Here is an 18014-nt window from a genome sequence, read left to right on the forward strand (position 1 = left end):
ACTAATCCCAAAGTAGGTGTAATATATGGAGGCACCGGTGGGATAAAGAATGAATGGATCAGGGGATGTTCGTACAAAACAAGTGGGGTCAGAATGCTGATGGTCGATGGACGCGGATCACATTTTTGATCTACTATCAATTGGGAAATAATTCTATAGCAAAAAAAACTAACAGATTATTAATCCCAAATTCCTACATGCAAAACACACAAACAAGACGGGAGAAAGAAAGAAAAAAAAAAGGCTGCAGCTGCAGACTGTGCGCTCACCTGTGGCCGTTTCCTGCATCTTCTCCCTCTTCCGCTTCTTCTTCTTCCCCTAAAAATATACAGAGGAACGCATAAAGTGTGGCTCCAGCACTCACGCTCACTAGACCACTCGGATATCCTGCTGCTGACTGCCATGTTCACTCATCCCCTGCTGGGCATCCGAGCAGCAAATTCCCAGCCTCCGGAGTCCACTGCAGCCTGCAACTCTGAGAGGGAGCGACCTAATTGGGGGCCTAATCTGGGTGTCCTCCTTTGTCTCTAGCTCTGAAGTCCTAAAGATTAACAGCAATTCAAATATTCTCTAAAATTAGAGCATCATCTGCAAAGGAAGCCACTCTCCCTCCAGTGAGGACATGGGTGGATTTAAAGCTTCAGTTAAATCCCCTAAGGAGGGGGACTAAAGGTATAGATAGCAGTGAAGAGCCGTTCTAGTCAAATATGAGAAGCACTTTGGTTTCCTGCTGCAAAGTCTGCTAATCCACTTATTCATGAGCTAATCTGACTTCTGCCGCTGCGGCAAGGCAGCATGGAGGACAGAGCGAGCAGGAGAGGGTGAAAGAAAGGATGAGAGAGGCGCTGCACAGCTGAAGGGTGCACGCTGCACGCTCTCTGTGCCGCGGTGGGGTTCCCACTCTACGGCTGATGAAGCAGATGAGCTGTTACGTTTCTTTTCTCCCAGTAATAAGGTAACACCTGGGCTGGTAGGAGATGGAGATGTGGTTCTCCCTGTCCGTCTCAGAGCAGCATGTCAGCAGCGGAGCGGCGGAGGCAGAAAGAGGTGGGGATGCTGCGGATGTCCGAGGGGAGGCAGATAAACACCACAAAGCACTTCGGTGGTGGAGTGAAGGTGAGTGCCGGAGCCACACTTTCAATAAAAGCTGGTGCTCTCTCTCAGAAAGATCCCACACATCACAGTCACACAGACACGAGGACAGTGCTGGTCAAACACACACGACTGAAGCCGTCACCTTGAATGACTTTTTAAAGATTTTCCCTGGACTTTGCTTTCTTTTCAGCACCTGATTATCTTTTCAGGAAAAAAGCATTTCTCTCTATTATTGCTAAATACAAAGATTTGGTGTGACAAAGATCTCAATAGATCCTAGAGACTATAAATCAGGAAGAGGGCTGCCCTTATGAAAAAAAAAATATATATATATCATTCTTATAGAAGTTTATGCCAAATAACCCTGGATGTCCTAAATCTTGCTAACAGAGCTGCGTTCAGGAACAAAATGAGCAGCTGGGGGGAAGCAGAGGTGAACTCTGGGAGAAACAGCCCGGCCTCCTCGGCTCGCTTTAACAGCTGCTTCTACATCTGAAGCTCTGCTCCGATACGGCACATCAAAGACTAGCATCACCATTACAAGGCAATTTTCCCTCACAGCGACACTAATAATGGCGCTGATCCTAACACCCCTCTGTGCGCGGACGGCACCATAACACAATGATATGAATTACACATTATGCAGAAACAAAAGGCTCTGCAGGCAGGCCCTATTAGCATGAAGAAGGCTCCCGCCAGTGAATGCCTACTATTTTAAAGACCAGAATCACACGACGCAGACATGTAAACAACAGGAATGCAAGCACACGCACCGCTGCCGGTCTGTTCTGTTCATACTTACATAGTTGTCTCTGGCGGACCAGCCGGGGTACAGCTGCATGTGGAGCTGCCGTTCCTTGCGGGCTAACTCATAATACTTAGCTTGCTCTTCCCGAGATAAAGCATGCCACTGTTTCAGTACAAAGAGAGATTAGAAGGACAAAAATTGGTTAATGGATGGCATGCAGTTCAGCATTTCCAATTTGGTCTAAGAAACCATGAATCTTCTAAGGGTGGTGAGCATTCCAACAGTTTAAAAACCCGTGAAAAGGATCAGTTCTAAATCCTGCATCTTTTGGCACTGTTACAGAAGACGTGTAAAAGTCCTTGAATGAATTAGCCTTTTATTGCAGCAGGGGCGGGGTATCCACTCTTTATTTATCACGAATGCTGGCTTTAACAGTTTAACTTGTCATCTGAGAGCAAATTTATTAAAGGAAAATTCCGGTTTTTAACACTTTTAGCCCATTTTCTGTAGTGTCCAGGATGAAATCGAATGATCGACACCAAAATGTTGACAATTGGTCCTGTCTCTGCTATTTGGCTCATGCAGAATCCCCCCCTGGCTGCTTCAGAATGGCTTCCATTGTGCATGTCCGATAATGTCCTTAAAACAACCTTAAACATACTTTTTTTAAAATATGCTACTCACCGGGTCGTCAGCGCTGTTCAATGACGTTCCAAAAAAAGTTTTGTGAAGAAAAACCGTTCCTGTCTTGTTTTATTTAGCATTTTGTAAATCCCAGAACTATTTTTTCCGATACATCACAACTGCTTATAAACTTCCGCTTCCCCTTCGAATCTGAAGTGTTGCACACTCCAGACCACTAGTTGGCGACGGTATCCTCTACCATCAAACTCAAAGTCCAATATGTCCTCCTCAAGAATCCACCTTTCGTATTCCATTTGCAGAGTTTTTTAAAGTGTTTAACAGAGACGTTAGCACCTCGACGTCGGAGTACACAGAGTGAAGCAGAAACACTTGGGCCTTGCGAAAAGACTACAACTAAGTGTAAACCGGCCCCATTTCCGTTTCCGGGGGCGGAGGGATATTGACTATTCCAACAGAACTCAATGGGATTTACAAAATGCTAAATAAAACACTACAGGAAAGTTTTTTCTTTACGAAACTTTTTTTGGAACGTCATTGAACAGCGCTGACGACCCGGTGAGTAGCATATTTTAAAAAAAGAATGTTTAAGGTTGTTTTAAGGACATTATCGGACATGCACAATGGAAGCCATTCTGAAGCAGCCAGGGGGGGATTCTGCATGAGCCAAATAGCAGAGACAGGTCAATTGTCAACATTTTGGTGTCGATCATTCGATTTCATCCTGGACACTACAGAAAATGGGCTAAAAGTGTTAAAAACCGGAATTTTCCTTTAACAAAAACAAAAAAAAACTTAAAACATTTGAATAGAAGAGGCTGTTTTGTTGTGACTGTGACTGCAAACAACAGGCCATAAAGGGGTCATAGAATGATTCTATTAAGGCAATCTATTCTCATTATGAGTTCGACGTTTTTTTCGTCGTATGTGCATGCGCATGCGCATCTGACGCACCATTCACGAATATAGAATACAGGTGCTGGTCATAAAATTAGAATATCATGAAAAAGTAGATTGATTTCAGTAATTCCATTTAAAAAGTGAAACTTGTATATTATATTCATACATTACATACAAACTCATATATTTCAGATGTTTATTTTGTTTAATTTTGATGATTACAAATGACAACAAATGAAAATCTCAAATTCATCATATCAGAAAATTAGAATATTACTGAAGACCAATAAAAACAAAGGATTTATAGAAATGTTGGCCAACTGAAAAGTATGAACATGAAAAGTATGAGCATGTACAGCACTCAGTATTTAGTTGGGCCTCCTTTGGCCTGTATTACTGCAGCAATGCGGCGTGGCATGGAGTCGATCAGTCTGTGGCACTGCTCAGGTGTTATGATAGCCCAGGTTGCTCTAATAGTGGCTTTTAGCTCTTCTGAATTGTTGGGTCTGGTGTATTGCATCTTCTTCTTCACAATACCCCATAGATTTTCTATGGGGTTAAGGTCAGGAGAGTTTGCTGGCCAATTAAGAACAGGGATACCATGGTCCTTCAACCAGGTACTGGTAGCTTTGGCACTGTGTGCAGGTGCCAAGTCCTGTTGGAAAATGAAATCTGCATCTCCAAAAAGTTGGTCAGCTGCAGGAAGCATGAAGTGCTCTAAAACTTCCTGGTATGTGGCTGCGTTGACCCTGGACCTCAGAAAACACAATGGACCAACACCAGCAGATGACATGGCACCCCAAACCATCACTGACTGTGGAAACTTTACACTGGACTTCAAGCAACGTGGATGAAGTGCCTCTCTTCTTTTCCTCCAGACTCTGGGACCTTGATTTCCAAAGGAAATGCAAAATTTACTTTCATCAGAGAACATGACTTTGGACCACTCACCAGCAGTCCAGTCCTGTTTCTCTTTAGCCCAGGCAAGACGCTTCTGACGCTGTCTGTGGTTCAAGAGTGGCTTGACACAAGGAATGCGACAGCAGAAACTCATGTCTTTCATACGTCTGTGTGTGGTGGTTCTTGAAGCACTCACTCCAGCTGCAGTCCACTCTTTGTGAATCTCCCCCACATTTTTGAATGGGTTTTGTTTCACAATCCTCTCCAGGGTGCGGTTATCTCTCTTGCTTGTACACTTTTTTCGACCACATCTTTTCCTTCCCTTCGCCTCTCTATTAATGTGCTTGGACACTGAGCTCTGTGAACAGCCAGCCTCTTTAGCGATGACCTTTTGTGTCTTGCCCTCCTTGTGCAAGGTGTCGATGGTCGTCTTTTGGACAACTGTCAAGTCAGCAGTCTTCCCCATGATTGTGTAGCCTATAGAACTAGACTGAAAGACCATTTAAAGGCTTTTGCAGGTGGTTTGAGTTAATTAGCTGATTAGAGTGTGGCACCAGGGGCCATCAATTTTGAACCTTTTCACAATATTCTAATTTTCTGATATGATGAATTTGAGATTTTCATTTGTTGTCATTTGTAATCATCAAAATTAAACAAAATAAACATCTGAAATATATGAGTTTGTATGTAATGTATGAATATAATATACAAGTTTCACTTTTTAAATGGAATTACTGAAATCAATCTACTTTTTCATGATATTCTAATTTTATGACCAGCACCTGTATAAATTACAATTAGCCCTAACCCTGACCCTAACCCTAAGATATAAAACAGCAAGCAACGTAGTTAGAGACATGAATAAGTGATGATTGCACTGTTTTTCCCAGTTTTACATCCGTCCGCAGATCTGCTTTTTTTTTCTGTCTGCCAGCGCATGCGCACTGATGTGGTTTTTTGAGGAAAAACATCCATAACTTTTCGTACGATTTCATACGCACTGATAATGAGAATATGTCGATTAGGGCTGGGTATTTTCGCCAAAGTCCTGAATCGATTTCATTTTGATTCGTGCAGTTCTAAATCGATTAATTACGTAAATTCGATCTGTTTTTACAATGATGAAAGGGGTTCAACTGTGTTTCAAAACATGCATTTAATTTTTTCCTGTCATATTAAACACAAGGTGCAAACTTGTAAATCAGTTTAAACATGAGATGTGAACAAAACTGTCTCAAAAGTGCAAACTTGTTTGTTAAAAGTGAAAAAGCCTGACTCGAGCAAGCAGACGTGACACAGCAGACATGCGTGAGCTGCATTATCTTCGCTGCACAAACCATATTTGCAGCGTTTTCTAACAACTACAGGGTGTTTTCTGGTCAGCCCTAATTTGTTAATGTCTTCCATCAACCTATTGGCTATATATGCAGCTGTCTGGCTTAAAGTCATCTTGAGTTTTTTACCCAGCCCTAGATTCTATAGGGTATTTGGTGCTGGTTCTTAAGGTCTCTGAATAGGGTGTGTAACATTGGTTGGGCTGAAAATGGCATATTTGCTGTTTGTTCTAAGAGCCTTAACGTAAACCTGATTAAAAGACCTAAAATGATACAACAGGTTTTCTTCCCTTTATGCTATGCTCATGAATATTTAGATGAGCTGTGCTCTGATTGGTTGGTTTACAATGATTGAAGGTGCTGTTCAAAGATGCAACATAGATATCTCACAAAAAAGACCCTAAAAAATTATCAAACCATTCTAGTTCGGAGCTCTTACAAGTTCAGACATTGAAATCTTTCAAAGTTTCTTTCAAAAATAAATACTTATCTAAAATAATTACAATGTGAATGGATGTTATTTTCATTTTGCATCGATGTGATCGAATCGTTAATCAATTAATCGATGCGGTTCGATCTATTGTTCCACCCCAAAGCTCAGGCTCTGATTATGCCGCTCTGGATGTTTTCTAAATTACTTTTAGACGGAACCTGTCAACCTAGATAAAAAGATTTGTTTCATTTCACAAGTGCCTATTTTGGGTTTATTAGTGGAAAAAAACCTTATTTTGTGATTAAAACGAATACCGTGCATGCGGCTGAAAGTTTTCTGTTGTGAAACCGCCACGCTGGACGTGTATAATAGCTTTGATTTTATAACCAAATATCACTTGAATTCAGCATCACTTTTTATGCAAAGCGTGTCTGTGAGCAATTATCTGCTGCCACAAACTGAAGCAAGCCTGCGGATTGGTGGGGCCTCTAATGCAGCTCAGAAGGGACACGTTTCCAACTGCGCTGTTATTCAGGGGGATTCTATCAAACAGTTTGACAGAGGTCCGTATCTGAGCTAATTGGCTGAGGCCATCATTATCGCAAGCTAAAAACACTGCTAAGACTTCACATGGATGGAAGGCTTTGTACTCTTTCACCAGCATTTGGAGGCTCCTGAACTCTGATCCAAAGCCAAATGAAGTTATTTAAAGGAAACAAAAACAAAACAACATGAGCCTGTGACGTACCCTTCGTCCCAGGATCTGATTGATGGCGGCGCTTTCCTTCAGCGTGCACTCGGCGACCACATTCGCACGCATCTCTTTCATGTAGAGCATGAAGGCGTTTAGCGGCTTCTTGATGTGCGGCCTTTTGGGCTCCTGCTCCTTTCTCTGTTCGTGCTGCGATTTCCTGCAGACGGCGTGGGACAGAGGTGAAGAAAGTGGTTGGAAAATGAGAGAATGAAAGAGCGGAGCCACACAAGCAACACAAGGAAGACATTTCGGGGGAGGGTGGAGTGGGGGGCAGAAAGCGGCGTGAAGGTCTGGTTGCTCCCTGAGCCAATAGTGGGGCAGCGTGAGAAGCCCTGCCACGCCATGGGCCCCTGCCTCTTTAATCATGCACACTCGCAGCCCGTCATGCGGAGAGATTACTTCACCATTAATGGCAACCAAACTTTGTCCACAGAACATTGGAAACTACTTAAAACCAAATGCTGAAATCTTCCCAGTTAGAAGCCCTCTCCTCCCACTCCTTCTGTCTCACGGTGCCAATGGGAATGCTGGGAACAAGTCAAAGCAGCTCTCTGCACTCAGAAGAGCTAATCTCAGTCATATCTGTTGGCTCTCAGGGCCGTTATCAGCTGGACGGACCCCCGGCTGCCTATCAGCTCTCATCAGGAGGATCGTTTTACTCTCCACTCTAACACCTGGAGGTCCGCAGAGTCAGACGGCGGTAGCGTCTTCGTCTGAAGTGAACTTACATGTGCATGATGTCACTTTCATGAGGCGGCTCCTGTTTGACCTGTGGGTTGACGATAGCTGGATGAGGGATCCCTGTGGCGTGGGGGCCGGGGGGGCCGGGCACCATGTGGTGGGAGAACCTGTAGGAATAATCAAAGCGAAGAACACTTTAAAATGTATCCTTTTTCGCACCTTCGATAGGTCAGTTGGTAAAGCGGAGACCAGAACAGGGTATCCTTAGCTCACTGGTTTGAATCCAGCTCAGAGGAGAGAGTTTTGGAGAGTGGCTTGGAATATAGAGCTTGGAATCCTGAGGTTGTGAGTTCGAAACCCACTCTAACAGACTGCAACTCTGGCTCTCTGAGCAAGTTTCTCCAGTATGAGATCAATAAAGTTACATTTTTATCTTTTTCTTTAAATGGACCCAAGAATCAGGGTAATATGTGACCCATTTCAACTGATGGAGGATTTTCTGATAATTATATTGCCTTGAAGCTCAACTTTACCTTTACCAAGAAAGGTGACAGAAAATAAGGGAAATTGTAATGTATTATTTTTAGATTTGGTTTAAAGGTGCATTAAGCAAGTTTTAAAAGTTAAATACCGTTTCCCTGCACACGTCCTCACAGTTCCTCCTTTTATGGCGGCTTCCTCTAAAAGCTCCATTAGTAAGTTCATCAGGAGTGATTGAGGTGGAGTTCTCTTGGCGTGTGCGTGGGCGAGACAGGAATGCTAGGCCAGAAACTTTTGGGAACTGCTGGTTTACGGCAACAAAATAGGGCCACATCAGTCTACAGCTTCTGCTAAAGATAACTTCAATATCTAAAGTTTCCAAAAAAAAAAGCTGTGCATGTGCATGCTAGTGTATGCTAAAACTCTGAAACTTGCTCTATGCTCCGTTAAACTCAGGTTTAAAACAAGTTTTTCAAATTAACTTTACTTAGAAAGAAGCTGGATGGAAATGCACAACGTTCAGCTGGTTCACCCAACATTCAAAAGATGTTTTGAAAAATTAAAAAACGATGAAATGCAGGACTTTCTAGTTTTATATACACAACGTAAAATGTTTGTTTCTTCACATTTTAGAAAAAACATTCGATGTATTAGGGCATCCGTCTTATTTTGTAGTAAATGAAAATGTCTTATCAGTTTCCAAGCATTCCTCAGCAAATTTATTTCACTCCTTAACAAATGAAGATTGGTAAAGAACATAACCGTTTTTCCAAGGCCACACCTCCTTTTATCTGTATAAAGGCTTGTCTAAAATGCCTGGGTGAAATATTTCTAGCCAACATGCATTAAGCTTTACGCAGTTCCAGAGAATAAAGCTTCAGAGACAAACAGGACGCCTCTGCACAGTCCTGCAGGAAGGTTCCTCCATGCATTTTCCCTTATGAGCCAATTACCTTCCCATCTTTTTGCTGTATTCTCAAATGTTTTGTTTTTCCAGGGGTCATGTTAAACATTTCTATCTGATTAGCCTCTAGGCAGCAAATACAAATATAATACATTTACACAAAAGACATGGTCATAAAACAACCCTTAATCTACCTAATCACTAATCGCCATCAAATATGAAATCATAAAACAAAAATTTGCATTTAAGAGGATTCCAATGTTGATGTTTCATTGTTTTGTCTATTTTTCAGCATGGTGGCAATTCTGTTACCTGACAAAATAAGAAAATAAAATCTGGATTGATTTAATCAACCCAAATGAACTGGGCTATTATATTTATTTAGTCAGAGGCAGTCCAAATGGAAAACCTGTAGGAGAAAATCAGAACCTGAAGTGGTTTCATTCAGCTTTTATTGATTATTTGTTTTGTTTTGTTTTTTTATAAAGAAAAGGGAAGCAGATGACATTATAACCATAACAATTTCTGATTGGTTACAGCTCACAAATATTACCCCTGACTTAAAATTCCTTTAACAATTTAAGTTTTTTGTCTTCAGAAGTGTTACTACATCAAAAAAACTGAGCAAAAAAGCTGCAGGTAATCAGATTAGAATAGAAACAAGGATAGATGACGGGTTAGAAACTTTTCTTCGTCAAATTACATCCAGCTTCCCCCAAGAAATTTGGACAATGACAGAATAAGAGAGAAAAGGGAAGATAAAAACACAAAAAGAAGAGAAGAAAGCAAAAGAAAGCAGAGGATTAAATGAGCAGAGTTGGAGTTTTTAAAGTGAGAAGTTCTTCAAAACTCTTTGAATCCTGGAGCAGCGCACATTCTGTGATCTGTTCGACGCACACAGAGGAGCAGTGTGGTCGAAAACCGCAGCAGATCGAGCTGCAGACCTCCCTGCAGCAGACTGGGCTTTCCCCCAGTCAGCACACCAGGCTGGTCCAGGACCGGCATTAATCACCCAGCATGCACTGTGACTCACCATCCCAGAGGAGGCGTGATCTGTCCCACTCCTCCAGGAGACAGGGAGTAGAAGTTGGGCATTTCTGGTCCAGGATGGTGTCTGGGCATTCCTGCAAACAGAGAGGAGGTTTAGATACAGATCAAACAGGAAGAAACCTTCTTCATTCTGAATCAGAGTAAAAACAAAAATACCTGCAGGATATTTTTAAAGAGTTAGGCTTTTTTCAGCTACAGTTCAGCCCAGCAAGCTGAAGGTATAATTTATCTTTAAAAACCAAATGAATGTGGCTTAAAAACCTGAAGCCTCATTCCAGCTCTCCGTAAGTCAGAGTATGATGACCTCTGACCTCGGGTTAATAATCAGGACAGAGGGATAGGAGCAGAGCTGGAGTCTCACCAGTGTTTCTGCTTCCTTAAGTTGGATGACTGGAGGTTTTCTCGCAGCTAAGCTTCTCAATCTGCAGCTCCCACTGAGCTTCAAGGTCAAGAGGTTTATTTCTGTGACAACGTAGTAAAAACAGAGCTGCAGGAGGACAAACATCTATTTTACTTCCTGCTGAAACATCTCATCCCACTTCTTTACATTCTCCTTCCAATCAGCCAGGCTTTTCTTTAAAGGTGATCTAATGGACACAGATCTTCCTAAGGTTTCTTTCTTTAGACTGCGGACACTTTTCTACTGGTTTTCAGTCCCCTGCTGGTCCAACTGACTAGTTTTAATCTGTTTGCTTTAAGATATGACATTAAGATATTGTACATTTATTTGAAGTCTTGATTTAGGCTAAAATGTTTATTTTCTCCTCCAGTTTTTTTTATATTTTTTCAAGTACAGACTGCATAAGGCGCATCATAATAGTCAGGTGAGTAGAGCTGTCCAAAAAGTATCAATACTCAAACACTCATAACTGATGACATACATACATGTCCATCATCGTATAAAGCCCGCCCTGACAATTTGATTGGATCGACCAAATATTGGGCGAGCATACTCGCGCTACTATTGAGCAATGTCAGACCGAACTTCCCGACCTCAAACGTTGTGGGCGGGACTAAGTTCGGAATGGCACCCAGGTTATGTTTATTGACCTAAACTTACAAATTCAGACACCTAGCATACATTTTACAATGGTTATATTATCCTTTTAGACTTATTTTGACCTTGTTTAATAAAACTGGTTTATGACCATTGAAGCTTTTGTTTTTATGCCTTACTTATATACGTTTTAGTCGTTTTAATCAATGTTTGTTGTGTTTAGTGCTTGTTTTTAAAAGGACTTTATAAATAAAGTTGGTACGGTTTGGACCTCCATGTCCCAATCATGCTCTGCTTTGCATTGCATACATTTTTCATGTAGGTAGTTACTTGGGAAAAAGAATAAATTAAACTGCTCCATAAAACCAGGGCAAATCTTCCCTGTAAAAAAAACGTAAATCAGACTTCTGCATGTAAACAGAAAAGGGTCAAATGCCTTAAGACGGAGACCGCCTTCTAAACTAGATGAAAGCTCATTTTCTCCTCTCTATCATTTCCCAGCTGAGGTCTTTGGAGGCCTCCATGCTCCTCTGAGAGGCAGGCCGAGTGGGAGGCTTCTATCTGCAGAGCCAAAGCTGCAGCGCTGGATTCATGGCATAGATGGCTCTGCTCCCTGCTCGCTAATCCACTGCCTCATGCTCCTTCGGGGAAGGGAAGGAGGTGAAGGGTGAAGCAGCAGGGGAGGAATACAGAGCCCTGATGTGTTAACCTTGTCCTCCTCGCCTGTAGAAAGCCTAATTTTCCACACGTTCCAATAGAAATACAGCAAAGATCTGCAGCCTTGTTCCCATCAAAAACAAGCGACAAAACTGCGGATGCGTAAAACGGTCTAATTCATGGTTCCCATGTTTCTTTTTTCATTCAACATGTAAAACCAGCGGAGCGTCTCCTCCACCCCCTCCCTCTGCTCGACCTTCCATCCCACGCAGCAGCCCCGTGCATATTAGAGCTCCTAATGAGAAAATCCATGATTGTTTTTCATAATTAACGAGCAGATCAAAGTCTGAGCCATCTGAACGAAGCAGAGCAGCTATTGGTCGATACGAGAGGGAGAGAAAGAGCAAGAGGGACAGATAAAAAAAAAATATGGGAGATTTGGTTTTAAGCGTCCTGAGCTTAGCTCCTGATGCATACATGAATACGCCTGGGGAAATCATTTGCAGCTAATTCTGCAGGAGGATTGCTTGGACATGGATTTCTATGCTGCAAAAACGATCTAGAAACAACTACAAAAAAAATCTTTAATTAAGTGTATTTACCCTTAATATGAGTAGTTAAATAAGATGATTTGCCAAAGGAATTAGTATTTTTACTCTTAAAATAAGATAATTAGATAATATATGCACTTAAAATAAGACAATTCTATAGTTTTTTCTTATTTTAAATGTAAATTGTCTTTCCATTGGCAATGTGTCTCACTTACCTCCTCAATTCAAGACAAAATACACTTATTTTAAGAAAAAATGACTTATTTAGATTAATTTTTTTGCAGTGTGTTGGGTGGTGAGAAGACAGATCAAATGCAGAGAAAAAAAGGCCTCTGGGGGATTTTTTTTCTCTCTTTATTGTCAGAAACTGATGTGAAAAGTAAAATATGGTGCCTTTTTTTTCTCTGTTTGTTTCCTGTTTGTTCTTTCATGCTTCGACATCACAGCACAATGCTGGCAGACGCACGACGTATGTGGAGCACAGCTTCTTAACATCTCCGCTCCGCATCGTTATTTATAGCCGGTCGCTCAGAAGCTCCCGTCCTTATCGTCTTCATCATCGCCTACATCGCCAGAGAAGAAAGCGGAGAGAAGAAGTGAAAGGGTGCAGGACGAAGCTCCGCTTTTTCTTTTTTCTCTCCCCTGTTCCCTGGGATTCAGTGAGGAGCTGCCAAAGTCTCCAGCTGCGCAGGGCCGAGGGGGCTCGTCCAAACAGCGGAAGAGCTCCTCGGCAGCTGTCAGAGCTGCAGCTTGATCTTATTCCCCGGAGCCCAGCAGCACAGAGGGAGAGGGCAAGGAGGCTCGGAACGCCACCCGACAGGGCGGCTTCAAACCGCCTCAGACAGAAGGAGGACTTTACTGTGACGCGTTTGGGTTTGTGTCTCTACTCATCGCTGACAGCGCTGACAGTTGGAGATAGGAGAAAAAAAAAATATTATTTGAGTGTTGCATGAGTTAAATAAAACTCAGGTCAACGATCAGTCTCTATTTTTAGTGAAAGCTTTATTTGAATCCTTGAAGTCTCTTGCTTTGATAACGGTGTGTTTATTTAAGGCATGAGGAACTGATTTTCTGAACTTCCTTTACATTTTTTAATTACTTAATTGCTTAGTAACTCATTTTTGGTCTTACTTCATTTCTATTTTATTCTACTTTCCTTTCCATCATCCTGATCTTTCCTCTCATTTAGACAATGGAGGCCGAGATGTTAAAACCCAGGAGGTTGGTGCGAAAAAGTAGGGCTGCTGTGCAGAGTTCCAGCATGGTGTACCTGGAGTACAACAGCTTGATAAACATCTAATCAATGCAATCCTTTCTATAAATAGGCTGCACACGCTGCAGCAGTCATTGAAGTCTGATGCATTCTGCTACATTTATCCTGAAGCAGAAGGTTTGCAATCAGATTTGCTTTTTTTTTTTTTTTTTTTTTTTTTTTTTTTTAAACCAACATGTGGGCGAATCAGACCCTTTCCAATTGTCCTGATCTGACCCATCAGATATATAAGAAAAAGATCAACTGTGCCCAATATCCTGGGCAATTACGCTGGAATATTTGTAACATTGTTCTGAAGATTTTAGTTGCAGTTTCCAATGATATATTTAACATCAGCTGATGTTGATGAGGTTTTTGTTTCGGGATCGGAGCAATTAGATCACTTTGCTGTGTTTCTGGGAAATCCAGAAATCCAAATCAGTGTACTGTTTACTTCAATCAAAAGTTGAAGTAAACAGACTGTAATTACTCAAGGGCTGTGAGAAGCTCAGACTTTTTACATGAAATAAAAAATATATATGTTTAACATTTTATACAATTGCTCTACTTTAAATTGAAACTAACCTAATAAAAAAAAAAACACATACACACAATTAGCAACTAAATAAGGTAGAAATCATGTTTGTTGCAGAAGAAATAACTTGGTTTTACCTTTCCGATCTGTTTAGTGTCGATCCAGCAAATTAAGGTTCTAACTTATTTCATTAGGCGGGCTGTCTGCTGCCCTACAGACCACAGTCAGACGCTACATAGACTGGAAGCTTTCATACCCACATTTCAAACAGCATTACTTTGATATCCTTTAGAAAAGAAGCTCCTTTAGTTTTAACACGGCGACACTCTGTGTTTTTCACAATCAAGAACATTTTAAACTCTAAAGCTGGAGGAGAAGGAAAACTATGTTAGCCTTCCTTCAGATGGCAACACGTGGGGGAGGGGCAGTACTTTAATGCCACCCCATTAAAGTTTCATTATATCAACTTTAAGCTTTTATTTTTATTTTTTACTATTAACACAATTCAACATTACCACTGATATATTAGACACAAACAAAGAAACGCTAAAAATAGGTCATTTAACCAATTCATCTCTACCCTGGCCTCCAGCTGTGGGAGCCTCTCCTCCATGCTCCATATGGCTGGTTGGACAAACCACTGGCGACTCTTGCTCATCGTTTGGAGCCATTTGAACCAGTATAACTGAGAGCTTTAGTATTTTTGAATTCTGGTCTGCCTTTCACCAGACTGAAGGTAATTTGGCCAATAGCAGAGGCTGCATGGTGGAGTAGTTTGTTTCCTTCTTCTTGGAGTTGATTAACCTGACAACAGCCAGATGCATGTCTCGCTCCGCCTAGCTCCACTCACATACATCTGGGAACCCGCCATAGGAATTGCCTTTACTGAAGGCTGGGCCTTATCAAAACTCCTTGCATATGATTGGATAAGCCACTTGTCTGTCATCTTTAGTGACGTGCTATTTCAACCACTCACACCGAAGCTAACCCGTGACGCTGTGAGAGGAGGAGCCATTTGGTAGATCAAGCTCTTGCCAAATCCGGTCAGGAGAAGGGCGAAAACACCTTTTCCACCAACAAAAGCCTTCAAAGCCGTTCTCTGATGTTCTTTTGATGAAACAATATCAGATAGATTGGACAACACATAAGAAATAGCAGCTTCAATGCTAACGCTTGCTTCCTCAATGCGAGCCGCCATTGTTGTTGGAATCTCACGGTCGCTTCTCCACTCCAGGACACACCCGCCCTGTGTCCTGATTGGACAGACCATAAATTTGGTTGGGGAAATCACTTTCAATGAGCGGGTTCCCAGATGTATGTGAGTGGAGCTGGGCGGAGTGAGACATGCATCTGGCTGTTGTCAGGTTAGGAGTTGATATGTTCTCCCAGCAAATGTGGGGGTTCTCTCCAGGTACTCCAGCTTCCTCCCACAGTCCAAAACCATGACTGTAAGGTTAATTAGTGTCTCTACATTCCCTTTGAGTGTGAGTTTGTGTTGGGCAAAGTATTTGTTAACATTGCGGGGACAGTGTAAGGCCTATTTTACAAGAATATGCTACTTACAGGTGGGAACCAGTTGACTGTCACCATTAGGAAAGGTTCTCTTCTTGGGTAAAGTGGGTTAGGATTAGGTGTGTAATGGTGAGGGTCTGAGCTAGGCCATAGAGATTAATGGAAATGGATGGATGGATGGATGGATGGATGGATGGATGGATGGATGGACATTTGAAGTGAAAATGAAATCTAGTTTCATCCCATCTAATGTTGCAACAGTTTATTTTCTCTCTACCTTGTTTGTTGCCTCCATCTTGGGGGTGATGCCCCGTATGGGGTCCTGGAGCGAAGTGCTCGTCGCTGTACGTGATCAGCGGTGTGAGTGGATGGACTGCGTGGGACGGCTGGACGACGGGAACTTTGTTGGACTGTGGGGACAAAGGCAAGACAACATGTAACCCATTAGACTGATCTGCTTCATGCTAGTTGCAACATGACTTATGGTCTCGCTGCACAGCTACCACAACACAGCAGCAGGTTTTACAGCAAAAAAAGAAAAAAGCTTTCTGCTTTCTTAAAAGTTTTCTTAAGAAGAGAAAGTCTTTAATTTGTCGCTTCTAAGCCTGGTAGCTCCGAACTTTGGTTAGCCTAGGTCAGCGGGACTGAAACCTCCACTACCCTATAGCGCAAAAAAAAAAAAACGTCAAAGAGGAGTGTGAGCTCAACTGAGGGAGAAACAGAGGGAAGGATGATAACAGGAGGGGTGAAATGAAGCCAGTAAACGATGGAGAGGAGAGGCAGAGAAATCAGAGAGTTGCAAGGTAGAGCTGGAGCAGAGGTCTGAGGCGGGAGATCAAAGGCAGTCATTAGCTGGTGAATAAGGGGAGTTCATTACAGAGTCAGGGCTGGGGGAGGGAGGAATGAGGGGATGGGGGAGGAAGAAATGGAAAGGGGGGGCTTACTGTGGAGAGAAAGCTGAAATCACAGCGGTTCTCAGCCAAGGGGTGATCGCAACTGTGGCCCAGCAGTAAACCCCTCGTCCCCAGCTCGATCGCCTCAGAACGGCCATCACTGATGCACTTTAATGTCTTTATTAATATCATCGCAAAGGTTAGAGACATAGTTTAATGCATCAAAGTACGGTTATCTTAATTTGCGGTATTCCCTCCACCACAGAACCTGGAGCTTCGAATTATTTCCCTTTTTATCTATCAGAGGAAAAGAGAAATGAGAATACATGGTGATATCCCGATAAGCCTTAGTTTGCACGATTCCTCTGAATCTCATTTCTCAGTTTTCCAAATATGCTTCAAGCCAGACCTTCCCCTGTCAGTGATTCCGGTCCATCTCTGCAGCCTGTCTTCAAGTTCAGCAGGTGGGGAACAATTCATTTAAATCAAGATTATTTTAACAGGAAAACCTAAAACAGTGCAGGACTAATGGCGCTGGAGGACCAGAATTACAATGCCTCCCTCTGCATCGTTTCCAGAGAATCTGCTGCATCATCGTTTGTTTGGGATTTTTAGAAAATAAATGATCTAAAGTGGGAGTTCCTATTCCTGATTTCAAGCCCTTTACCTTAGCAGAGATAGCAGCTTTGAACCCAACTGTAAATGAAGAAATTTTAAGAATATCCACCTTAAAGCATCCATCAAACATGAACCAGTGTTGTTAATGGAAATACAAATGGCAGGCCAATGTGAGCTAGGGCATTACAGCTGATATAGTAACGGATGAAAGGTTCGGAGTAACGATAGCTGAAGGGATAATGGTGATAGCTACAACTTTAACTCCTCCTGGCCAGCAAGTGGGGCCCTTGCATGTGCATTTTCCTATTCCGTAGTTTTCCAGGTTAAAAACACATATTTAGAAGAAAAGCTGCAACCTCAGAGTGCCTTCTGAGGCCTCTTTTCTTAATTTAAGTCCGCACCAACCAGCTCCAAAATCATGACTAATCTCCATCCTGGTTTCGCTTCTTTTTGGGCCAAAATCTGAGAATTTAACGCAAAGAAGAAGTCATTTCTTGGCTCTATTATGGAGTTAATAGGATGTGGCAAAAGCTTGGCCCATATGGTCAAGTTTTTAATGACCCCGGGGTATTTTGGTGTTTTTAGGGCTCCTGGGCGTTCAGAAGGGGATTCTCTTTGTATAGAAGATATAATGAACTGCTTTGATTCAACTTGTGTGCTAAAGTGACATTCCTGCAGTGCCAAGCACTGACTGGCTCCCATATAGCACAACAACACACACAGATCTTTTATAAAACCGGTTGAACACTGGGTGGCTGGAATGTCTGCTACTTAAATCCTATCGCAGGCTGGTACCAACTTAACTTTAAGACCGCCTCCCTCTTTTCCCCTTTCCATCACCCTTTGAAATGTCCAAAATCAGGAAAGGACAAGTCAGGAACGTCCCCTAAACACATGAAGCATCACTTATGCCGGCTCCCTAATCAGGCCGAGGCTCCAATTCCTCCTGCCAATTTAGCTCCTGTTTCCAGCTCAGCTTTAAGCCTCACATCGCTTCATCAAACACACGAGACGGCAAGCCCTTCAGTCAGATGCATGACCCATTTCAGTTAAAACAAAACGACAAAAAAACAAAATA

At 42.3% G+C, this 18014-nt stretch overlaps 1 protein-coding gene across 4 annotated transcripts in view; it reads right to left on the reverse strand.

The window, feature by feature from the left end:
* lef1 (lymphoid enhancer-binding factor 1) overlaps nucleotides 1–18014 on the reverse strand; it is a 74522-nt gene that overhangs the window by 13544 nt on the left and 42964 nt on the right. For 2 of the 4 annotated variants that reach the window (XM_038278567.1, XM_038278569.1), the window contains exons 4-9: nucleotides 15703–15835; nucleotides 9905–9995; nucleotides 7535–7654; nucleotides 6801–6963; nucleotides 1898–2005; nucleotides 270–312 (exon numbers count right to left, since the gene is read on the reverse strand). In XM_038278567.1, the coding sequence (XP_038134495.1) occupies nucleotides 270–312; nucleotides 1898–2005; nucleotides 6801–6963; nucleotides 7535–7654; nucleotides 9905–9995; nucleotides 15703–15835 (658 nt within the window). Of the gene's footprint in view, nucleotides 1–269; nucleotides 319–1897; nucleotides 2006–6800; nucleotides 6964–7534; nucleotides 7655–9904; nucleotides 9996–15702; nucleotides 15836–18014 lie in introns of all 4 variants that reach the window. The other 2 variants (XM_038278566.1, XM_038278568.1) reach the window with 1 other exon arrangement.

This window comes from Cyprinodon tularosa, unplaced genomic scaffold (assembly GCF_016077235.1).
Source record: "Cyprinodon tularosa strain WSP-4 unplaced genomic scaffold, ASM1607723v1 ctg142, whole genome shotgun sequence".
In the NCBI taxonomy this organism is placed as follows: Eukaryota; Metazoa; Chordata; class Actinopteri; order Cyprinodontiformes; family Cyprinodontidae; genus Cyprinodon; species Cyprinodon tularosa.